At 41.8% G+C, this 26,350-nt stretch overlaps 2 protein-coding genes across 4 annotated transcripts; one reads left to right on the forward strand and one right to left on the reverse strand.

Moving 5' to 3' along the window:
* On the reverse strand, positions 1-3,210 carry fam210aa (family with sequence similarity 210 member Aa). 2 transcript variants are annotated; one of them, XM_064979434.1, is made up of 5 exons: positions 3,104-3,210; positions 2,294-2,331; positions 1,676-2,084; positions 1,019-1,130; positions 1-860 (listed from the first exon to the last, which is right to left on the reverse strand). In XM_064979434.1, the coding sequence occupies exons 3-5, from the start codon at positions 2,053-2,055 to the stop codon at positions 561-563; spliced, it is 792 nt and encodes a 263-aa protein (XP_064835506.1). In that variant the 5' UTR covers positions 2,056-2,084; positions 2,294-2,331; positions 3,104-3,210; the 3' UTR covers positions 1-560. The 2 variants fall into 2 exon arrangements, with proteins under 2 accessions (XP_064835506.1, XP_064835507.1); XM_064979435.1 differs by lacking the exon at positions 3,104-3,210 and adding an exon at positions 2,513-2,651.
* Positions 2,961-25,532, forward strand: rnmt (RNA (guanine-7-) methyltransferase). 2 transcript variants are annotated; one of them, XM_064979433.1, is made up of 11 exons: positions 2,961-3,051; positions 4,029-4,288; positions 4,392-4,518; positions 4,905-5,027; positions 5,265-5,380; positions 5,713-5,894; positions 9,459-9,623; positions 10,860-10,977; positions 16,699-16,800; positions 17,863-17,896; positions 24,280-25,532. In XM_064979433.1, exons 2-11 carry the CDS (start codon positions 4,112-4,114, stop codon positions 24,315-24,317), a joined length of 1,182 nt encoding a protein of 393 aa, XP_064835505.1. In that variant the 5' UTR covers positions 2,961-3,051; positions 4,029-4,111; the 3' UTR covers positions 24,318-25,532. The 2 variants fall into 2 exon arrangements, with proteins under 2 accessions (XP_064835505.1, XP_064835502.1); XM_064979430.1 differs by lacking the exon at positions 2,961-3,051 and adding an exon at positions 3,337-3,552.
* The last annotated feature ends 818 nt before the right edge of the window (positions 25,533-26,350 follow it).

Consider the following 26,350-nt stretch of genomic DNA (forward strand, 5'->3'; position numbering starts at 1 on the left):
CACATCTTACTGTGAACAGTTCAGTTTTAATTGGAAAGCCAATGGACGACAAGTACTTTTTAATATTTCAGATACATCTCTCAATAACATTGTAAAAACAACAATAACCTTTTTGTAACATGAGCCAGTGTGAATGTTGTGGTTGTGACTGACTGGGGACATTAAGTGTTTAATAGTCTACTTCTGCAGTGAAACAATTCAAAGCCCACTCCTCTACCACACATACCATGTTCTTCTGGAATCACTCCATCCAAATATAGCACCCATTTTTTTCCTACTTTTCCTACTTCCTACCCATGTATTTTTCCTACTTTTAACATCATATAACTATTTTTCTCCTTACTTACCAGATCCATTGTAACCTTTGCTATTTGAGCAGGTGCAGCAGCCTACTATTTGCAGTCAAGCAGACGTGGAGGTGAGAAGAGAAATGCTTAGATGTTATGTGCATGTGGTGTCTGATGAAGTCAGTTTAGGGCGATGTGTCCACCCATCCTTTTGAAGGGCTATAGTGGCCATATGAACATATACTTAATTATATCCAGGAATTAACATGGTATCTACTCCGGCTTCTTTCTGAAAGACACTTTGTCTTTGGTCTCTTGGAGTTTCTCTGCCAACTTGTCCTTGTTATCCCCAATCCTCCCCGACAGACGATCTCTGGTCTCTTCCATCTTCTCAGAGAACCTGTCCTTGGTCTCCTCCATCTTCTCAGAGAGGCGTCCCCTGGTCTCCTCCATCTTGTCCTGCAGATACTCCTTAACAGGCGGTGGGGTGGTCATGTGGCCATGTTTACGGAGGTACCTGATCGAGAGGGATGTCCCCCCTAATGTCACGGTGTACCTGGCTGGGGTGGCAATCTGGCAATAAACAACATGGACATTGTGGTTAATGTGATTTGTATGATGTGTTGAGATGAATGTGGTGATTTAGCTCTGGGCCAACACTCAAGAACTGCCATAGTTCAACATGCAGTCCAACATGCTGTCCAAACGTGTAATGAAATGAGCATTCTTACCTTGTACATGGCATACGCAGTCAGTGCATAGCCACTCTGGGAATGCTCCAACAGCTTAACAAGCTTCTCCGGGAATCCAACATACTCCAGAAACGGAACCACATTTATACCCCTAAATGGTTCATTTAATATGGTTAATTTTCCATGACACCAAGTCAGTCAAGTGTCAACAACTAAAATAATGACCATCACTGGGCCCAGCCTCGTCTGAGCCTAAATAAAGCAGGCCAGGCGTACACTATTCTGATTAAACAATCAGGGTTGTCTATCTAAATGAGACTCAGCTGTGCCTGTGTCAGCCAGTGACCTCAGGTTGACCGGGGGATGGAGAAAAGCCCATTATCACTAATGCCCAAATGGAGAGGAGTAACAAACCGCATCAGAGAAACATCTCACATTGTACATGAATGTTTATGGGTTTGTCTTTGTCCCTTCCTCTCATTTCAGTTTGCAAAGTACCGCTAATATTTTGATATTGCTGTACAACTTTATTACTCGTAACTTTCTGCATGGCAGCGTAGCATAGAACTGTTTGTTATAATATCATGTTCCTTATTATGTACTTTGTATTTCATGCTGCATTTTTGTGATACAGAGCTCCCTTGCAAAAGAGACATTGGGACTTTCCTACATAGATAAAGATTAAATCAAACTTACTGCATGGCAGCATAGTAAAACGTCCCGAACCACATGGAGGAGGTGATGAGGTGAAGGGGAATCATGACCTTCCCATACTGCTTTAGAGTCCTCCTGAACCTCTGGACCAGCCCAATGGACCGGTCCCCCAGGATATCCTCCTGGCCTGGGTCAGCCTGGCTATGGCCTTCTTCTGTGGTGGACTTACGGGGTGCTGTGGTCCACACTGCTCCTGATGTGCTCACCCAGCGTGGGCTGGGGATAAGACAAGAGTTCCTGAGGAAGTAGGAGGCCATCCGTGGACCCAAGATAGTGGACGGCTGCAAGGTAACTGGGCCCAGAAGCATGGAGCGCAGGGCAGCTGATTGCCACAACGCTCTCTGGTTAAAGAGATGCTGCATCTTCTTACTGTTGCTGCCAAGTCCACCCTCTGTAGCAAAACAAAACACTATATTAGACACTTGGTTCCAATGAGCGTTTTTGTATTCACACGTTTTATTCAACAACATAGCTAAAAACCAATCATTATTGATGTGATCAGAAAAGTTAAAATTTTTTCTCAACAATGGATGACATTAACGCGACTTGTGTGATACTTGTGCATGTTGAATGTGTAAAACAGAACAATGCCATAGCTACCTTAGTTGAATAACGGTTCAGTAAAGTTGATCCAGTGGCTGAAATGGAAGACAAGCAAACTTAAGCTAGTTATCTAGGATAACCATCCAACTCAATGTTCTATCACTCACTCATGTTCAATGAACTTCTATCTAGGTATTGAACCACAATTTCATGTAGCTAGCTCGCTTACACAAATCAAAGCATGGATTGCATTAATAGTTGAAAGATCAGCAACACCTTGATGAATTCTGCAATCAAACTTTTTCCATGATGTAATCCACTTGTTCGTGGATATTTGTGCAACAACAGTTCATCATTCACCATTTTCTACGATTTCTGTTCAAGTCTACGCCTACAATTGGATGCATACTTCCGATTTCACAGAACGCACTGCAATTGCTTCTGCAACCCAATACTGCAAGGCGAACGCAGCGTTCCATTGGACTTGTGTACCAAAACTCAATGATCGAGGTACGCACGTCGTTGGCTAGGGGTTAATTAGCAACATTTTAATTTCATTTAACCTTTATTTAACTAGGCAAGCCAGTTAAGAACTAATTATTATTTACAATATAGGCCTACCCGGGCCAACCCCTCCCATAACGCGGACGACGCTGGGCCAATTGTGCTATGTCCCGGTCACGGTCGGTTGTGATACAGCCCAGGATCGAACCAGGATCTGAAGTGACGCCTCTAGCACTGAGATGCAGTACCTTAGACCGCTGTGCCACTCGGGAGGCCCCAAACATCGCACAACGTTGATAGCAACACAAAATGTAAGCCACCAACAAAACGTACATTTATCATCATATATTTAAATGAACGTACTTGACAATCCGACATGGTGTTTCGTTCTTTCAACCCAGGCTAAAGTTTCGATTTGTCCTTCTGGCATTCAGCAGAAAATCCTCACGTTGCATAAATATTACGTCAAGTGATAGGCCCGCAAGGATTTGTGGGAAGAGTAGCCCAGACATCCGGCAGCTCTGCACCACCAAACACGCCACTGACGTTTGTTGCGTTTTTTACAAAAATTGAAAGCATCACTTGATCACACAAAACACAATGAAAGCATGTTGATTTTCTTCACATATTACAAAATGTGTTCCTCTATAGCTACCAGATAATGTGAGAAAAAGTAATATTACATAACAGCAGTCAGTCATCGAAAAGCATCCATCGCACTCCGGACCAGTAGGGGGCGGAATACCGTATATTTTGGTGTTGGAAACTACAAAATGACGACCGTCGCAAACGCTTAATGGCGGAAAACTCAAGTGAGTGTGAACACTGGTTTTTAACAATGTTATGCGGTCTTGTAGCTAAATGTACAGTGCCGTTCGTTAGCTAGCTTTTTTTTCCCATAATGTTTTCAACACGTTGAAATAATTACATTGTACTTTGCTCTTTGCACCAAGCGACTTGTAAAAGTATGTTTTTCATATGTGCAAATGATGCTATCCAGGATGAAATATTCTTAGCCAGTTAGCTTGCTGCTACTTCCACTCAAACTAAGTTACACATTGTTGTTATTGATCTTTTTCCAGTTCAGAAGCTGCTCATCTCAAACAGAACACAAACAGCTTTCAACTGGCACTTTCATACTGTCGAACTAGCTAAATCATTTGGATACATTTGAAAAACCAAGTACCAGTAATGTTAGCTTAGAAGATGCATTTCACTAGCATATAACGTTAGCTACCTTGTTCTGTGAAAGTAAATAACATCTATTGATTTTACAAATTATTTGCAGAAATTTACTGAAGTTGAACGTGCCATTGCAATTATTTTGACAAAACACTCCTGCCAAAGTTGACTCTTCTCTGACCAGTGGAGATGGCAGAGGTTGATCAGGCTGTGGACCTGTCCAAGACAGAGACAGGAGAGGGTGGGAATGGGCATCTGTCTTCCAGTGCGGACCGAAACAGTGGGTCCAGTACAGGACAGAAGTCTACCACCAAGAGGAAGCATGACGATGAGGAAGAGGATGACTGCTCTCCAACTAAGAAACAGGTAAGAAATGGATGAATTAGAAAGGAACTGATTAATTAGATAATTATTGAATGAGATATCAGTGAATCATCTCCCTCTCTCGTTCTCTCCCCCCATGTACCAGCATGGTCATGGAGAGAAGGTGGCGACCCACTACAACACGCTCCAGGAGACGGGCCTCGCTGCCAGGAGCCAGAGCAGAATATTCTACATGAGGAATTTCAACAACTGGCTTAAAAGTGTTCTAATTGGTGAGATTCTAAGTTACTATTAAAAATGTTTCCACTGTTCATCTGCTAGCTGATTTAAATACAGAAGATTCCTCAGGGCGGCAGGGTAGCCTAGTGGTTAGAGCATTGGAGGCAGGGTAGCCTAGTAGTTAGAGCATTGGACGAGTTACCGAAAGGTTGCAAGTTCGAATCCCCGAGCTGACAAGGTACAAATCTGTCGTTCTGCCCCCGAACAGGCAGTTAACCCACTGTTCCTAGGCCGTCATTGAAAATAAGAATTTGCTCTTAACTGACTTGCCTAGTAAAATAAAGGTAAAATAAATTTAAAGGGTGAGTTTGCACTCAGTTAGTCTTTATCTTTGTGGTCATGATATCTTGTAATCTAGTGGTCCCTCCCATCCTCCCAGGTGAGATCCTGGACACGGTACGTCAGAGCCGCAGAGAGCTGTCTGTTCTGGATCTGGGATGTGGGAAAGGTGGAGACCTGCTCAAGTGGAGGAAAGGACACATTAGCCGGTTGGTCTGTGCAGGTAGGGACAGGACAATATTTAGACATTTTTTTTCTGTCTGAGGAACAGTCAGCATGATTACAAAAAGCTTGTTCCCAACCACATCTAGGATCTTTCTCAGTCTTCCCTCGATTGCTTGTGTCCTCTCCTCGCTGGTGTTCTGAGCAGTAGGTACAGAGGACATGAGAAATGGGGGAAGGCCTGTTGAAAAGAAGCCTTGCGGTGAACTACTGTTTATTTTTCATGTTGTGTTCTCAGACATAGCAGCAGTGTCGGTGGAGCAGTGCCAGGTTCGTTATGAGTATATGAGGAAGAGGGGTCATCCTAACGAGCGTATCTTCTCTGCAGAGTTCATCACAGCCGACTGTACCAAGGTACACACACACCCTCTCTCTACACATACAACACAAAGTGGTCATTTGTTTGTCAGTAAAAACTAGAAAATCAGAATATCACAATGTTCTGTGTGCAGAAATGAATGTAACTTTCACTCATACATTATGTGTAGAGGCACCGTGTCACATTGCCCGGTGTAGAGGCACCGTGTCACATTGCCCGGTGTAGAGGCACCGTGTCACATTGCCCGGTGTAGAGGCACCGTGTCACATTGCCCGGTGTGGCACCATTCATTCACAACATTCTTCCAACCTCTCGATACCACCAACATTGCATGGTGGTATTTAATCTGTTTCCCCTCTTTCTTCAGGAGCTGCTGACAGACAAGCTGAAGGATCCTAAGATGGAGTTTGATGTGACCAGCTGTCAGTTTGTGTACCACTACTCCTTTGAGACTCAGCAGCAGGCGGACCTGATGTTGAAGAACGCCTGTGAGAGGCTGAGACCAGGGGGATACTTCATAGGCACCACACCAGATGCATATGAACTGGTGTAAGTAGATACTTCATAGGCACCACACCAGACATATTTGAAATGGCTGTGCGTGATGACATAGTGCACATAAAAAATTACTTTTACGTTTAATTTTAGTACCGAGAAGAAAAAAAAAATGTTAAATGGGTTTCCATTGCATTTTCAAATCGAGACAACTGTTGCTTTTGTCACAAATTTGGTTTGATTATATAGCAAGTGTGCCAACGGCTGGCAGAGGTTGGGAAGGATACCTACATGATATTATGGCCATTTTTATTAGTCAAACGGCAGTCAAGCATCGCTCGTCATGTCACCAGAATAAGACCCTCAATATTTATTGGAAAGAAGCATCTAGCTCATCAACAGGAACTTTCACCACCCTGTGAAGTTCATCTCAACTTATTTCATCTGTAGCCTTGTAAACTGCATGGTTTTCCTGACGAGTCATAGTGGGAGGACTACACAACATATTCCGTGACTCCCAAGTTCGATTAAATGCTTATTATCAATGTTTGCCCGTAAAGGCAGTTCCACCACTATTTCTCGCATAATTCATTTTACGGACAAAAAGTGTATTTTGTTTGGTCGACATTTGGAAAGTTTACCGACATGCTCTTTCTGAGGCCTATCGTGACATTTTATTCTTCCAACATACTTTACTCGCAAGGGTTGGTGGAAACCTGGTTAGTGGTGTGTTTTTTTATTTTTAAATGTATGGGCATTTGCATCATATACATGATACCAAGTTCAGCTTCAAGATGCCGGCAATTTGAAAAAAACTAAAAGGTAGCTTGTGCTGATTTATTGGCACATTTGAACCATGTCGCACACTGTAGCTTACGAACCCGGTGGGTAGTGCTAAAACAATGGCATCTGAATTCTGACATTGTTTTGCACGTTCACCATTGAGCCATTCTGCGTAGATTATTAGATCTCTCAATGCCTTGAGTAGTGTTTAATGTCTCAGGAACCACTTTAGTGTTCCTGTTGTGATAGTAGTGATAGTGATACTCACAGCCTTTGACTGAGGTTACTGTCAGTGGCTTGATGACATGGTATCAACCTGCTGGTTACTGTCAGTGGCTTGATGACATGGTATCAACCTGCTGGCTACTGTCAGTGGCTTGATGACATGCTATCAACCTGCTGGTTACTGTCAGTGGCTTGATGACATGGTATCAACCTGCTGGTTACTGTCAGTGGCTTGATGACATGATATCAACCTGCTGGTTACTGTCAGTGGCTTGATGACATGGTATCAACCTGCTGGTTACTGTCAGTGGCTTGATGACATGGTATCAACCTGCTGGTTACTGTCAGTGGCTTGATGACATGGTATCAACCTGCTGGTTACTGTCAGTGGCTTGATGACATGGTATCAACCTGCTGGTTACTGTCAGTGGCTTGATGACATGGTATCAACCTGCTGGTTACTGTCAGTGGCTTGATGACATGGTAACAACCTGCTGGTTACTGTCAGTGGCTTGATGACATGGTATCAACCTGCTGGCTACTGTCAGTGGCTTGATGACATGCTATCAACCTGCTGGTTACTGTGAGTGGCTTGATGACATGGTATCAACCTGCTGGTTACTGTCAGTGGCTTGATGACATGATATCAACCTGCTGGTTACTGTCAGTGGCTTGATGACATGGTATCAACCTGCTGGTTACTGTCAGTGGCTTGATGACATGGTATCAACCTGCTGGTTACTGTCAGTGGCTTGATGACATGGTATCAACCTGCTGGTTACTGTCAGTGGCTTGATGACATGGTATCAACCTGCTGGTTACTGTCAGTGGCTTGATGACATGGTATCAACCTGCTGGTTACTGTCAGTGGCTTGATGACATGGTATCAACCTGCTGGCTACTGTCAGTGGCTTGATGACATGGTATCAACCTGCTGGTTACTGTCAGTGGCTTGATGACATGGTATCAACCTGCTGGTTACTGTCAGTGGCTTGATGACATGCTATCAACCTGCTGGTTACTGTCAGTGGCTTGATGACATGCTATCAACCTGCTGGTTACTGTCAGTGGCTTGATGACATGCTATCAACCTGCTGGTTACTGTCAGTGGCTTGATGACATGGTATCAACCTGCTGGTTACTGTCAGTGGCTTGATGACATGCTATCAACCTGCTGGTTACTGTCAGTGGCTTGATGACATGCTATCAACCTGCTGGTTACTGTCAGTGGCTTGATGACATGGTATCAACCTGCTGGTTACTGTCAGTGGCTTGATGACATGCTATCAACCTGCTGGTTACTGTCAGTGGCTTGATGACATGCTATCAACCTGCTGGTTACTGTCAGTGGCTTGATGACATGGTATCAACCTGCTGGTTACTGTCAGTGGCTTGATGACATGGTATCAACCTGCTGGTTACTGTCAGTGGCTTGATGACATGGTAACAACCTGCTGGTTACTGTCAGTGGCTTGATGACATGGTATCAACCTGCTGGTTACTGTCAGTGGCTTGATGACATGCTATCAACCTGCTGGTTACTGTCAGTGGCTTGATGACATGCTATCAACCTGCTGGTTACTGTCAGTGGCTTGATGACATGCTATCAACCTGCTGGTTACTGTCAGTGGCTTGATGACATGCTATCAACCTGCTGGTTACTGTCAGTGGCTTGATGACATGGTATCAACCTGCTGGTTACTGTCAGTGGCTTGATGACATGGTATCAACCTGCTGGTTACTGTCAGTGGCTTGATGACATGGTATCAACCTGCTGGTTACTGTCAGTGGCTTGATGACATGCTATCAACCTGCTGGTTACTGTCAGTGGCTTGATGACATGCTATCAACCTGCTGGTTACTGTCAGTGGCTTGATGACATGGTATCTACCTGCTGGTTACTGTCAGTGGCTTGATGACATGCTATCAACCTGCTGGTTACTGTCAGTGGCTTGATGACATGGTATCTACCTGCTGGTTACTGTCAGTGGCTTGATGACATGGTATCTACCTGCTGGTTACTGTCAGTGGCTTGATGACATGCTATCAACCTGCTGGTTACTGTCAGTGGCTTGATGACATGGTATCTACCTGCTGGTTACTGTCAGTGGCTTGATGACATGATATCAATCTGATGGTTACTGTCAGTGGCTTGATGACATGGTATCAACCTGCTGGTTACTGTCAGTGGCTTGATGACATGGTATCAACCTGCTGGTTACTGTCAGTGGCTTGATGACATGGTATCAACCTGCTGGTTACTGTCAGTGGCTTGATGACATGATATCTACCTGCTGGTCTAATGGTTATTGTTAGTGGCTTGATGACATGGTATCAACCTGCTGGTTACTGTCAGTGGCTTGATGACATGGTATCATCCTGCTGGTTACTGTCAGTGGCTTGATGACATGGTATCAACCTGCTGGTTACTGTCAGTGGCTTGATGACATGGTATCAACCTGCTGGTTACTGTCAGTGGCTTGATGACATGCTATCAACCTGCTGGTTACTGTCAGTGGCTTGATGACATGGTATCAACCTGCTGGCTACTGTCAGTGGCTTGATGACATGATTTATAGACTTGATGGCTTGTGTTCTTTTCCCCTTCAGGAAGCGTGTGGAGACCTTAGACTCCAACTCCTTTGGTAATGAGGTGTTCAGTGTGACGTTTCAGAAGAAGGGAGACTACCCTCTGTTTGGTTGTCAGTATGACTTTAATCTGGAGGGGGTGGTCAATGTCCCAGAGTTCCTGGTTTACTTCCCTCTGTTTGAAGAGTAAGTGTTGTGACATTTTGGTCAAGTGAATCCACCTGCTTGTGAAAATTGAAGTAGATGTCTTTGCCAGGGGTTGGAACTGAAATTAATTTCCAATCGTTTCATTCTGAACAGAACCACCATTTGGTTTGGCCATTACACTGTTCCAACCAGCAAAATAAAGTTCTGGACCGGTTCGAACCCCCCAAAAAAGTACTGGTGTATATTAACCTGTGAATTTTTTTTTTTTTTACATTTACCTTGTTAAATTACTTCACCAATCAGTGTGGATAGAGAAGGCAAGCTGAATTATTCTTTGGAGGAACTTTGAATGTCCATTGAGCTAGCTATCTAACAAGCTACAGCTATCTAACAAGCTACAGCTATCTAACAAGCTACAGCTATCTAACAAGCTACAGCTATCTAACAAGCTACAGCTATCTAACAAGCTACAGCTATCTAACAAGCTACAGCTATCTAACAAGCTACAGCTATCTAACAAGCTACAGCTATCTAACAAGCTACAGCTATCTAACAAGCTTGTGTGTGCAGAGCGGCACCAGAATTAAAAACACGTCTTACCTTTTTGTAGTTAATAATCCAACATAAAATGTGAACTAGGCCTATAGTATCTTTAACTAACATTGAAAAAGTGAATCCATTCTACTCTAGCTAATAATCTAGCTAATAATGAAGCTTGTAACGTCAGTACAGTAGCCTGGGCTTCAGAGGGGGGAGAAGCTACAGTAGCCTGGGCTTCAGAGGGGGGAGGAGCTACAGTAGCCTGGGCTTCGGGGGGGGGGGGGGTTAGGTTTTAAAATATTGGTATTAACAGGTTCCCATGCTTTTAAAATCACGATATGGATGACTTTCATTCCATGTTCTGTTTCACTTCCTTAAACATTTTATTTTCCGGTTTTCTGTTCTGTTCCCTGAACTGGTAACCGGTTCCAACCCCTGGGCATAACATTTGTTTTTAACATTTTGTAGGAAGGCAGGGAACTGTCTTCACTTGGTATTTTAGTCATATTGTAATATTAGAAGATGGTGGACAAAGTATGACATGGAATCAGTCATGCACCTGCAAAACGTGACCTCACAAACAGAATGCTTTCATTGATAACGTCTTTGTATTCAATGGTAAATACATTTGGTGGTAGTTCTATGTTATGATCCCAAGTGTCACAATGTCTGAGGTTCTTGTAAATATACTTTGTTATATCACCAGAGAGCTAAACGAGTGTGTTATATTGACAGGATGGCCAAGAAGTACAACATGCGTCTGGTGTTTAAGAAAACGTTCTCCCAGTTCTTTGAGGAGCACATAAAGAACGACCAGCACAAGATGTTGATGCAGAGGATGCAAGCGCTGGAGGTGGGGATCAATATACATTACCAGTCTAAAGTTTGGACACCTAGTCATTCAAGGGTTTTTCTTTACTTTTTCTTTACCATTTTCTACATTGTAAAATTAATAGTGAAGACATCAAAACTATGAAATAGCACTCATGGAATCATGTAGTAACCAAAAAACTGTTAAACAAATGGAAATATTTTGAGATTCTTCAAAGTAGCCACTTGACAGCTTTGCACACTCTTGGCATTCTCTCAACCAGCTTCACCTGGAATTATTTTCTAATAGTCTTAAAGGAGTTCCCACATATGCTGAGCACTTGTTGGCTGCTTTTCCTTCTCTGCGGTCCAACTCATCCCAAACCATCTCAATTGGGTTGTAGGGTGATTGTGGAGGCCAGGTCATCTGATGTAGCACTCCATCACTCTCCTTCTTGGTAAAATCTTGGTAAAATAGCCTGGAGGTGTGTTGGGGTCATTGTCCTGTTGAAAAACAAATGATAGTCCCCCTAATCGCAAACCAGATGGGATGGCGTATCACTGCAGAATGATGTGGTAGCCATGCTGGTTTAGTGTGCCATGAATTCTAAATTAATGACTGACAGTGTCACCGGCAAAGCACCATCACACCTCCTCCATGCTTCACGGTGGGAACCACACATGTGGAGATAATAATTTCAACTTCTCTGCTTCTCACATAGACACGGCTGTTGGAATCAAATCCAAAATTTGGACTCAACAGACCAAAGGACAGATTTCCACCGGTCTAATGTCCATTGCTTGTGTTTCTTGGCCAAAGCAAGTCTCTTCTTATTATTGTTGTCCTTTAGTATTGGTTTCTTTGCAGCAATTTGACCACGAAGGCCTGATTCACGCGGTCTCTTCTGAACAGTTGATGTGTCTCTTACTTGAACTCTGTGAATCATTTATTTGGGATGCAATCTGATGTGCAGTTAACTCTACTGAACTTATCCTCTGCAGCAGAGGTAACTCTGGGTCTTCCTTTCCTGTGGTGGTCCTCATGAGAACCAGTTTCATTATAGCGCTTGATGGTTTTTGCGACTGCACTTGAAGAACCTTGCAAAGTTCTTGACATTTTCCAGATTCACTGACCTTTGTCCTAAAGTAATGATGAACTATAGTTTCTCATTGCTTATTTGAGCTGATCTTGTCATAATATTTTACCAAATAGACCTATCTTCTGTATACCATCCCTACCTTGTCACAACGCAACTGATTGGCTCAAACGCATTAAGAAGGAAAGAAATTCCACAAATGAACTTTTACCAAGGCAGACCTGTTAATTGAAATGCATTTCAGGTGACTACCTCATGAAGCTGTTTGAGAGAATGCCAAGAGTGTGCAAAGTTATCAAGACAAAGGGTGGCTCCTTGAAGAATCTCAAATATAAAATGTATGATGACTCTCAGGTACAGACACACCAGTACCTCTGTTAATGATATGACTCTCTGGTACAGACACAGTACCTCTATTAATGATATGACTCTCTGGTACAGACACACCAGTACCTCTATTAATGATATGATTCTCTGGTACAGACACACCAGTACCTCTGTTAATGATATGACTCTCTGGTACAGACACAGTACCTCTATTAATGATATGACTCTCTGGTACAGACACACCAGTACCTCTATTAATGATATGACTCTCTGGTACAGACACACCAGTACCTCTGTTAATGATATGACTCTCTGGTACAGACACACCAGTACCTCTGTTAATGATATGACTCTCTGGTACAGACACACCAGTACCTCTGTTAATGATATGACTCAGGTACAGACACACCAGTACCTCTGTTAATGATATGACTCTCTGGTACAGACACACCAGTACCTCTATTAATGATAGGACTCTCTGGTACAGACACACCAGTACCTCTGTTAATGATATGACTCTCTGGTACAGACACACCAGTACCTCTATTAATGATATGTCTCTCTGGTACAGACACACCAGTACCTCTATTAATGATATGACTCTCTGGTACAGACACACCAGTACCTCTATTAATGATATGACTCTCTGGTACAGACACACCAGTACCTCTATTAATGATATGACTCTCTGGTACAGACACACCAGTACCTCTATTAATGATATGACTCTCTGGTACAGACACACCAGTACCTCTATTAATGATATGACTCTCTGGTACAGACACACCAGTACCTCTATTAATGATATGACTCTCTGGTACAGACACACCAGTACCTCTATTAATGATATGACTCTCTGGTACAGACACACCAGTACCTCTATTAATGATATGACTCTCTGGTACAGACACACCAGTACCTCTATTAATGATATGACTCTCTGGTACAGACACACCAGTACCTCTATTAATGATATGACTCTCAGGTACAGACACACCAGTACCTCTGTTAATGATATGACTCTCTGGTACAGACACACCAGTACCTCTATTAATGATATGACTCTCTGGTACAGACACACCAGTACCTCTATTAATGATATGACTCTCTGGTACAGACACAGTACCTCTATTAATGATATGACTCTCTGGTACAGACACACCAGTACCTCTATTAATGATATGACTCTCAGGTACAGACACACCAGTACCTCTGTTAATGATATGACTCTCTGGTACAGACACACCAGTACCTCTATTAATGATATGACTCTCTGGTACAGACACACCAGTACCTCTGTTAATGATATGACTCTCTGGTACAGACACACCAGTACCTCTATTAATGATATGACTCTCTGGTACAGACACACCAGTACCTCTATTAATGATATGACTCTCTGGTACAGACACAGTACCTCTGTTAATGATATGACTCTCAGGTACAGACACACCAGTACCTCTGTTAATGATATGACTCTCTGGTACAGACACACCAGTACCTCTATTAATGATATGACTCTCTGGTACAGACACACCAGTACCTCTATTAATGATATGACTCTCTGGTACAGACACACCAGTACCTCTGTTAATGATATGACTCTCTGGTACAGACACACCAGTACCTCTATTAATGATATGACTCTCTGGTACAGACACACCAGTACCTCTATTAATGATATGACTCTCTGGTACAGACACACCAGTACCTCTATTAATGATATGACTCTCTGGTACAGACACACCAGTACCTCTGTTAATGATATGACTCTCTGGTACAGACACACCAGTACCTCTGTTAATGATATGACTCTCTGGTACAGACACACCAGTACCTCTATTAATGATATGACTCTCTGGTACAGACACACCAGTACCTCTATTAATGATATGACTCTCTGGTACAGACACACCAGTACCTCTGTTAATGATATGACTCTCTGGTACAGACACACCAGTACCTCTGTTAATGATATGACTCTCTGGTACAGACACACCAGTACCTCTGTTAATGATATGACTCTCTGGTACAGACACACCAGTACCTCTATTAATGATATGACTCTCTGGTACAGACACACCAGTACCTCTATTAATGATATGACTCTCTGGTACAGACACACCAGTACCTCTGTTAATGATATGACTCTCTGGTACAGACACAGTACCTCTATTAATGATATGACTCTCTGGTACAGACACACCAGTACCTCTATTAATGATATGACTCTCTGGTATAGACACACCAGTACCTCTATTAATGATATGACTCTCAGGTACAGACACACCAGTACCTCTGTTAATGATATGACTCTCTGGTACAGACACACCAGTACCTCTATTAATGATATGACTCAGGTACAGACACACCAGTACCTCTATTAATGATATGACTCTCTGGTACAGACACACCAGTACCTCTATTGGCATTCTCTCAAGGATAGGATAAGTAATCCTTCTCACCCCCCCCCCCCTTAATGATTTAGATGCACTATTGTAAAGTGGCTGTTCCACTGGATGTCAGTAGGTGAATTCACCAATTTGTAAGTCGCTCTGGATAAGAGCGTCTGCTAAATGACTTAAATGTAAATGTAATATGACTCTCTGGTACAGACACACCAGTACCTCTGTTAATGATATGACTCTCTGGTACAGACACAGTACCTCTATTAATGATATGACTCTCTGGTACAGACACACCAGTACCTCTGTTAATGATATGACTCTCTGGTACAGACACAGTACCTCTATTAATGATATGACTCTCTGGTACAGACACACCAGTACCTCTATTAATGATATGACTCTCTGGTACAGACACAGTACCTCTATTAATGATAGGACTCTCTGGTACAGACACACCAGTACCTCTATTAATGATATGACTCTCTGGTACAGACACACCAGTACCTCTATTAATGATATGACTCTCTGGTACAGACACACCAGTACCTCTATTAATGATAGGACTCTCTGGTACAGACACACCAGTACCTCTATTAATGATAGGACTCTCTGGTACAGACACACCAGTACCTCTATTAATGATAGGACTCTCTGGTACAGACACACCAGTACCTCTATTAATGATATGACTCAGGTATAGACACACCAGTACCTCTGTTAATGATAGGACTCTCTGGTACAGACACACCAGTACCTCTATTAATGATATGACTCTCTGGTACAGACACACCAGTACCTCTGTTAATGATATGACTCTCTGGTACAGACACACCAGTACCTCTATTAATGATATGACTCTCTGGTACAGACACACCAGTACCTCCTATTAATGATATGACTCTCTGTTACAGACACACCAGTACCTCTATTAATGATATGACTCTCTGGTACAGACACACCAGTACCTCTATTAATGATATGACTCTCTGGTACAGACACACCAGTACCTCTATTAATGATAGGACTCTCTGGTACAGACACACCAGTACCTCTATTAATGATAGGACTCTCTGGTACAGACACACCAGTACCTCTATTAATGATATGACTCTCTGGTACAGACACACCAGTACCTCTATTAATGATATGACTCTCTGGTACAGACACAGTACCTCTATTAATGATAGGACTCTCTGGTACAGACACACCAGTACCTCTATTAATGATATGACTCTCTGGTACAGACACACCAGTACCTCTATTAATGATAGGACTCTCTGGTACAGACACAGTACCTCTATTAATGATAGGACTCTCTGGTACAGACACACCAGTACCTCTATTAATGATATGACTCTCTGGTACAGACACACCAGTACCTCTATTAATGATAGGACTCTCTGGTACAGACACACCAGTACCTCTATTAATGATAGGACTCTCTGGTACAGACACACCAGTACCTCTGTTAATGATAGGACTCTCTGGTACAGACACAGTACCTCTATTAATGATATGAAGTGAAGGTAACACAGTTCCAATCTGGACAGAAAAGCTGTACTTTAGGTGAATGCAATACAAAGGTCACACTAATTTATTAAAGCAAACCTTTTATGATTTGATGAACCAGGAATTGTTTCAATGATGTCCCATAGCTTTTGACATGAGGATTAGTCTGTTCTTCAGATAGCGTGTGTCTGTATAGCATCTGGAAACAAGATCAAGTCTTCACTAGCCCGGAGCGACAGCCTTCAAATTGATCATGTCCCTGTTTAGGACCTCCACAGAGAAAGAGGTGTTCTTAACATCAGTAACCAAGGACAAGTCTCGTTATGTATCCGGAGTGTATTATAGACCCGCTGAGTCTACGGCCACACGTGACTCAACCTGGCTCAATAGAACTTGGAAGTTGCTGTAATGGTTTTGTGACAGTCTTTCCCAACAGACAACAAGAACAAGTCATCCTCAGACAACCTTGATGATTATGATCACGCCAAGGAGAAGGCTGACAGCCCTAATGTCAGGCTGCCATTGGTAAGAGAATGAATGTCTGGAGACCTGTTTTCATATTGACATGCACAACTCCATGACTACAATAGATATATTTAGATGCAGTGTTTTCAGTGTAAACTTAAACCAACAAAGTATGTAGAAAAGATAACGGAACAATATATTTTTCAATACGATCATCTTCAAGAACTAACAATCACCAAAATAAAAAAAGACAGTCAGGGAGAGTCTATAAAACACATTTCATGGCATCCATTGATTTATTGAAAATGTTTGAGTCACTCAGACAGCATAAGAACACTGCAAAATGTGTACAATTGCAGTAGATTTGTTTTAAAACATTACAATTCCATCTCCGCAGCCAAGAGGGCCTCTAAAACCATGCCATTGCCCCCCTCCCCCCCACGCCAACTATGTCACTGCTGCTAAAAGAAATCTTAAGTGAAGCACTGAGATGAATACAATGAGATATCACTTTGAACTTTTTAGCTTTTGTGAAACTACTTTATTTAAAGGTGCAATCTGCTATTTAAATACATATTTGGACTGTTAAATTAATGATATAACCATTTATTCTTGAAGAATATAACATATAAATGCCTCATGAGATTAGTTCAACTGTCCTACTCCATCAGAACCCAAAATACTGCCTTGTTTTCTCTAAGGTAAATAATGAAATTGTCAACAAACTCTCTATAGCCCCCAAACCTGGTTAAAACTATACTTTTCATCTCATGGATGATCAGCCCTTGGATCCATAGACCTCTCTTTTTGTGGTTACTTTTCTCCAGCCCCATCCCTCATCTTTTTACCAAAACAAGTGGAGGGATGGGCTTTGTTGTTGTTGGAAGTGCAGATTGCCCCTTAAAGAAATGTTAATTATGCATTCAGGGAAAGTTTACACACATTTAATAGATGCATTTCTAATCAAGAGTCTTTCATGGTACCTAAGGACAGTGTTTTAAAATGAACATTATACTATCTAATACTTGACCATGTTCAGAAACATTTGAATATTCAATACTTGATCATGTTCAGAAACAGCCGTGTGACCATTCTGTATTGCCTCTTGTCTGTTCTGTACAGGGAACATTGAGCAAGTCTGAGTGGGAGGCAACAAGTATGTACCATGGGTTTGGTTTCTAACCTGTCATGTTAACTGCTTCTACTAACAGTATTAGTCATTAGTTCAGAATATAATTCTAAGTATTAATCTACTGTTTCTAATCTAATTTTACAGTGTAATAAATGTCTGTAGGCTGAAATGTATTGTTTCACAGCTAGAGATGTAAAGATGAATGTATATTACGTAAGTCGCTCTGGATAAGAGCGTCTGCCAAATGACTTAAATGTAAATGTAAAATAATGTTTACTTCAATAGTCTTTCTGGTTTAGAGACTCAACGCAGTGGTGTCATTTAATTGTTGGCTTGGTTGTGGATATTAGGCATAGTACCATAATGATTTCTCTACAGAATCTCGTATAGGACAATATAACATTTTAAAGGCCCAGTGCACTCAAAAATGTCACTTTCATATATATGTCCACACTGAGGTTGGAGTAATACTGTGACGTTGTGAAAAGTATATGGTATAAGAGCTGTTTGAAAAGACTGCTTGAAATCTCAGCCTGTTTTGGCGGGGTGGCATTTTGGCCTGGTGATGTAGTGGGGTCATCTTTGATATGTGTATATTATATAACTCACATATGACCCATGAATCGACTATCCCATTAATATAATTAGTCTATCTGATTCCATTTAACATTCTAGTAAAACCATGCGCATTCAAGTATTATGCTTTTGCCGACAAAGATCAAGAAATGATCATGAGAAGCAAATATCAAAGCTTTGTATTATTTAATAACTTAGTCAAATGAATGGATACACATACAAAGCATATTTATAGATATATATATATATATATATATATACACTGAACAAAAATATGAACGCAACATGTAAAGTGTTGGTCCCATGTTTCATGGCTCAGTCGGTAGAGCATGGCTCAGTCGGTAGAGCATGGCGCTTGCAACGCCAAGCGTCGTGGGTTCGATTCCCGCCGGGGCCACCCATATGTAAAAAAGTAGTGGCCCCAGCCGACTTGTAAGTCGCTTTGGACAAAAGCGTCTGCTAAATGGGATATATTATAAATTATCCCAGAAATGTTCCATATGCACAAAAAGCTGATTTCACTCATTGTGTGCACAAATTCATTTACATCCCTGCTAGTGAGCATTTCTCCTTTGCCAAGATATGACACACCTGTCAGCTTCTTGATAATCCATCCACCTAATTAAACAGAATGATTATTACACAAGTGCACCTTGTACTGGGGACAAAAGGCCACTAAAATATACAGTTTTGTCACAACACAATGCCACAGATGTCACAATTTTGAGGGAGCGTGCAATTGGCATGCTGACTACAGGACTGTCTACCAGAGCTGTTGCCAGAGAATGGAAGGTTAATTTCTCTTCCATGAACGGCCTCTGTCTTTTTAAAGAATTTGGCAGTATGTTCAACCGGCCTCACAACCACAGACAGTGTGATTGGCGTTGTGTGGACGAGCGGTTTGCTGATGTCAACGTTGTGAATAGTGTCCCATGGTGGCGGTGGGGTTGTGTTATGGGCAGGCATAAGATACGGACAACAAACACCTTTGCATTTTATTGTGGAAAAGTGAATGCTCAGACACCGTGACGAGATCCGGCCATTCATCCGCCACCATCACCTCATGTTTCAGCATGATAATGCATAGTCCCATGTCGCAAGGATCTGTACACAATTCCTGGAAGCTGAAAATGTCCCAGTTCTTCCATGGCCTGCATTCTCACCAGACATCTCACCCATGTTTGGGATGCTCTGGATTGACGTGTAAAACCGCTTGTTCCAGTTCCTTTCGCACATTAAAGAGGGGTACAAGAGGCCACAATCAACAGCCTGATCAACTCGCTATGTGGAGATGTCACGCTGCATGAGGCAAATGGAGGTCACACCAGATACTGACTGGTTTTCTGATCCATGCCCCTACTTTTTTTTTACGGTGTCTGTGACCAACAGATTCATATCTGTTTTCCCAGTCATGTGAAATCTATAGATTAGGGCCTAATGAATTTATTTCAATTGACTTTTTTTGCTTATGAAGTGTAGCTCAGTAACATTTTTTTAATTGTTGCGTGTTGTGCTTATGTTCAGTATAGGTCCTAGGTTAACTTACAAGACCAAGCATGAAAAAAGAGATGCCTAATAGGCCAAAAGACCTAGGAAATGACAATTCCTGGATGGATACGATAAGAGACAGAACACTGGGGTTTCATTCCATTTAGAACATTTAAAGGTGTAACTTTTCAACCCAAATAGAAGTGTATGAAACAAACCTAGGCTATAGCTATATGGTGGTAGTCAAGCTGAGGTTAATCAATGAACATTTTTGATTAGCTAGGTTGGCTAACGTCATGCGGCCAGAGGTGACCGAGAGCACTTAAATTAGGGCCGAGCCAACAGTAACATCAACCAGCCGGTAAATTAATTTATAGACCAATAAGAGTTCCAAACCTCGCTGCCAATAACAGCTAGTTTTTGGTTTTCCCCCTCCCCACTCAGATCACTAACAGACAGTCATAGCAAAATTCTTGCTTGAGAAATTGCTCTTGCTAAAAAGCTATTTTTGTTTTCAATTAAATTGGTCAAAATCGCAGTAATGTACACTATATATACAAGTATGTGGACACCCCTTCACATTAGTGGTTTCTGCCATTTCAGCCACACCAGTTACTGACAGGTGTATAAAATCGAGCTCACAGCCATGCAATCTCCATAGACAAACATTGCCAGTAGAATAGTCATCTGTAAGTGCTGTTATTGTGAAGTTGAAACGTAAAAATGGTCTGTCCTCGGTTGCGACACTCACTACCGAGTTCCAAACAACCTCTGGAAGCAACGTTAGCACAAGAACTGACATCGCCGCCATCGCCGCCATTGCACTCTGGACCAGTGGAAGCGCGTTCTCTGGAGTGAAAAATCACGCTCCACTATCTGGCAGTCCAATGGATGAAGCTGGGTTTGGCGGATGCCAGGAAAATGCTACCTGACCCAATGCATAGTGCCAACTGTAAAGTTTGGTGGATGAGGAATAATTGTTTGGGGCTGTTTTTCATGGTTCGGGCTTGGCCACTTCCAGTGAAGTGAAGGGAAATCTCAACGCTACAGCATACAATGACATAGACGATTCTGTGCTACCAGCTTTGTGGCAACAGTTTGGGGAAGGCCCTTCCCTGTTTCAGCATGACAATACCCCCATGCACAAAACGAGGTCCATACAGAAATGGTTTGTCGAGATCGGTGTGGAAGAACTTGACTGGCCTGTACAGAGCCCTGACCTCAACTCCATCGAACACCTTTGGGTTGAATTGGAAGGCTGACTGCGAGCCAGGCCTAATTGCCCAACATCAGTGCCAGACCTCACTAATGCTTTTGTGGTTGAATGGAAGCAAGTCCCTGCAGCAACGTTCCAACATCTAGTGGAAAGCCTTCCCAGAAGAGTGGAGGCTGTTAGAGCAGCAAAGGGGGGACCAACTCCACATCAATGCCCATGATCTTGGAATGAGAGGTTCGATGTGCAGATGTCCACATACTTTTGATCATGTAGTGTACTTAATTGTTACCCAGAATGATTTGCTATTGAGATTAAAGCGGCTGCAATGAACCTTTTTAATATTGTTGCTTTTTTAAAATTCTACGATGTAGGACAGAGTAAAAATAAAAAGCCTTGATTGAGGTGAGTGTCCAAACTTTTGACTGGTACTGTCTATCTACAGACATAGGATGACTGGTACTGCATATCTACAGAAATAGGACCCAACCTGCTTCTGTTTGAGTGAGTGTTTAATAGCCTACTGATTCTGTGAGCATCAAGCCTCAAGCAACCACATGTCAGATGAACAATTTCCCAAATTGGTCTGTTTTTTAAAATATTTTCTGTAGTAAAGGCTTCACACGTTTTGTTTCTGCTACTCTGTTTACAGTTTGACAATACATGTATGTGGTAGCTAACTGGCTTGTTAATTGGATAATCTTTGAGGCTTTGAGTGTTCTTCCACTATGATCTCAAAGAAAGTATGTTGATATGAAAACCAATAGAACAGGAGATAAATGCTGGGATTGTCTTTATAAATGAATTGCTTTAATTATGAGTTGAGCTTGAGAAATAAAAATAGTACCTCTTAAATCATGATCATCAAAACAGTTAACATACATTTAGAATTATTTGTTGTGCATTGACTGCTTAAAAGCACATGTTTAACACCAGTACCAGCATTTTGAGGAGTTGCTCTCACGCTGTCTGACAGGTGCTCCTCAAACTAGGCTGTGTATGCTGTGTGATAAACAAGAATCATGAAGACTAATGAAAATACACGCGTGACAATTTAATTCCACTAAATTATGCAAATTGTCACGATAGACTGACCGGTGTAATGTATTTTCAGCAGCTAACCAATTAACGGTTAAACGTTAACATCTCATAACCTTACTGTGATTGTTTCTTTATGGCCATTTGAATAAAAACAAAACAGTTTCTTAGCAAAGAGAAATTTCTCAAGCAAGAATTTAGCTAGGATTGTTTGGGAGTGGTCTGACTGGGGAGGAGAACTGAAAACTAGCTGTTATTGGCAGAGGGGTTTGGAACTCTCTCATATTGGTCTATTAACTAATTTACCACCAGGTGATGGCACCAGGCAGGTCAAAACTCCATCCCACCAAAACAGGCTGAAATCATAGGCAGTCTTTTCAAACAGCTCCTAAACTAAAAGGGCCTTTATCATTTTCACAGTGTTATTCCATCCTCGGTGTGCAATCGGAAAGGATTCAGACCCCTTCACTTTTTTTTCACTTTCTTACATTGCAGCCTTATTTTAAAATGTATTAAATTCGTGGTTTTCCTTCATCAATCTACACACACTACCCCATAATTACAAAATCGAGAACAGATTTTGGGACATTTTTGCAAATGTATTACAAATAAAAAAACAGACCTTATTTACGTATTCAGACCCGTTGCTATGAGACTCCAAATTGAGCTCAGGTGCATCCTGTTTCCATTGATCATTCATGAGATGTTTCTACAACCTGATTGGAGTCCACCTTTGGTAAATTAAATTGGTTGGACATGATTTGGGACACCTGTCTGAGGTTCCACAGTTGACAGTACATGTCAGAGCAAAAACCAAGCCATGAGATTGAAGGAATTGTCCGTAGAGCTCCGAGACATGATTGTGTCGAAGCACAGATCTGGGGAAGGGTACAAAAAATGTCTGCGGCATTGGCCAAGGATGTGTCTTGGAACCCGATCGTGACAGAGGTCCTCTGTGGAGATGCGAGAACCTTCCAGAAGGACAATTTCTGCAGCACTCCCATCAATCAGGCCTTCATGGTTGAGTGGCCAGACTGAAGCCACGCCTCAGTAAAATGACCGCACGCTTGGAGTTTGCCAAATGGCACATAAAGGACTCTGACCATGAGAGACCAGATTCTCTGGTCTGATGAAACCAAGTTTTAACTCTTTGGCCTGAATGCAAAGAGTCACGTCTGTAGGAAACCAGGAACCGCTCATCACCTGGCCAATACCATCCCTACAGTGACTCATGATGGTTGCGGCATTATGCAGTGGGGATGTTTTTCAGTGGCACGGACTGGGAGACTAGTCAGGATGGGGGAAAGATGAATGGAGCAAAGTACAGAGGTCATTGATGAAACCTGCTCCAGAGTGCTCAGGACCTCAGACTGGGTTGAAGGTTCACTTTCCAACAGGACAATGACACTAAGCACACAACCAAGAGAATGCAGGGGTGGCTTCGGGACAAGACTCTGAATGTCCTTGAGTGGCCCAGCCAGAACCCGGACTTGAGCCCGATCGAACATCTCTGGAGAGACCTGTAAAAAGCTGTGTCCAACCCTACAAAACTTGAGAGGAGAGAAGAATAGGATAAACTCCCAAAATACAGGTCTGCCAAGCTTGTAGTGTCATAGCCAAGAAGACTTCAAAGTACTGAATACTTATGTAAATATAATACTTACGTTTAAAAACAAATAAAAAAATAATCAATTTACAAACATTTCTACAAACCTGTTTTTGCTTTGTCATGATGGGGTATTGTGTGTAGATTGAGGGGGAAAAACAATGTAATCCATTTTAGAATAAAGCTGTAACGTAACAATGTAGAAAAAGTGAAGCAGTCTGAATACTTTCTGAATGCACTAATAAAACACAGATAAATCATGTTTTTGACTGCACTAGGCCTTTAATCAAGAACATGTAAGGCAATATTTTTGGTTGGACCAAATTCTTCTGCTCTGAATTGAGGTTGTGACACTGCAGTGGCCTGTCTGCTAATCAGTTGTTTTAATTATGTTTGATTAATATCTCTCTTTAATACTCTTCCTGCACTAGCTAATGAGGACCCTGTTAAATTTAACTCTTTCTTCCATCTCTTCCTCTCTCTAAGGCATATACCTGGTGTTTGCATTTGAGAAAATGTCCTGAATGCCAGAGAAGAGAACCCCAGTTTGACAGGTCGACTCGTCAATATTACACTGTTTTTTTGTTAGGTATGTTTGGGGGGGGGTAAAAAATTATTATTCTTTTTTTTAAGAACTGACTTGCTGCCCACTGCAGAGCATGGTAAAAAAAAATGTAGTTTTAATGTTTTCCTGTTGTGAAATATTATTGGTTTGAGTAAGCTTGTCTTGCCTATCCATCCATCAATCTATCCTCTGGTTCTTATTATATCAGCTACAGCCAGACTGTTGTCATCATCTGTAGCTCATATCTGTCCAGTTTTTACCTTACCTTTTATCCTGGTCATTTAGCCTAGTGATGTCTTTTAACTGGAGTGATGTGTATTATACAACGGGTGGGTCTAATGCTGATTGGTTAAAAGCGCATTCCAGCCGGTGTCTATTCCACAAGTTACCACTGGCTAAATCTATGACGTTAAAATGCCTATTTACTCCGTTCCATCTGATTGCACAATCCTGTCTCATCAGCCCAGCCAGGCCATTTATAACCTTGATCCCCACTAGACATTATCTTACTTTTTTTAGACTAACTTTTAGTTTTCAACAGTCCTTTAAGAGTTTCAATAACATCCTATTTATTATTTAAGTGATAATGCCCTTAAAGCTGGTGTTTTGAAAGTATATTGGCAAGGTTTGCTGGCCTGAGACAACATACCCATATATCCTCCAAACACCGCCTTTGAGGGCATTATCACTTAAATAATAAATAGGGTGTTACTTACTCTTAAATTACATTTAAGGATGCATAGCACAGGCATCAAAGTAGTCATACATTTCAGAATTGCAAATGATGGGCAGCTTTGGGTACTGGCTCCAACACACATTTCTACCAGATTTGGACTATTTCCAGGTAGAAGCCTGTTTCTCTGCAGTCCAGTCTCACTGCTGAATTGATTCTTCAAGAGGATTAGATCAGTGGATCAATGCTAGTTCGAAGTAACCTTGTAGAGGTATTTTAAGGCTCAACTATGATTCAGGTAATCACCCTGATCAACACATCAAACCTTTATGTAACCCTATGTTGATTACCTGGTGTATGTGTTCCTTCTGTCTATTCTCTATCGTGTGCACTACTATTGACCAGGGCCCATTGGCCCCCCCAAGGAATTTACCTAAAATGAGTTGAATTGAGGAAACCTGTTCCAAAGTATTCCCACAAATAAAGTAACATGTGATCGTCTCTCAGGGTATGAAATGATTGTCATGTTCAATTACAATGTATTTTTGGGCCCGCGGCTAAATCTAGTTGTCTACCCCTGATGATGCAGTATATTACGACATCAGAATTTGAAATTGTGAAAGGAGTTCGCTATTCATGTTATCATATTAATTTAGTGGTCAATATTTGACCAAAGCACTGGTTCCAGTGCAAGTACCTATGCGATTTAGCAAACCCCAGGCATTTGTTGGATGACATGAAAATAGAGCACATTGGCCACACACACTAATGGCGGGTTTGTCGTCAAAATGAGAATGCATGAGCAGAAAATAATCCCATACCTATTGGAAAATATGGTGGGGTGGATCTTTGATTTTAAGGGGTTATTTTGCTTCTGCTGGTCCTGGGGCCCTTTTTAAGATCAACTATATAATGAACAGCATCATGAACTTTACCAGTACAAGGACATTTTAGCCAAAAAACTTCGTTGCCTCTGTCAGGAGGCTGAAACTTGGCCGCAAGAGGATCTTCCAGCAAGACAAAAACCTCAAGCTCACAAAATACACAAAGAAATTGTTAATTGGCCACAAAATCAACAGCAATGGACAACTTCGTCTCCAGACTTGAACCCCATTAAAAACCTGTGGTTTGATTTGAAGGGGGCAGTCCATAAGTACTGACGAAAGACATCAAGGACCTGGAAGGAGTCTGTAAAGAGGAATGGTCTCAGATCCCTCCCAATGTGTTCTCCAATATAAAACACTTTAGAAAAAGGCTCAGGACCGTTATCCTCTCACGGCGAGGTATTGAAAACGGCTGTTTCCTTGAATGCTCTTCAT

This window comes from Oncorhynchus masou, chromosome 12 (assembly GCF_036934945.1).
Source record: "Oncorhynchus masou masou isolate Uvic2021 chromosome 12, UVic_Omas_1.1, whole genome shotgun sequence".
NCBI lineage: Eukaryota > Metazoa > Chordata > Actinopteri > Salmoniformes > Salmonidae > Oncorhynchus > Oncorhynchus masou.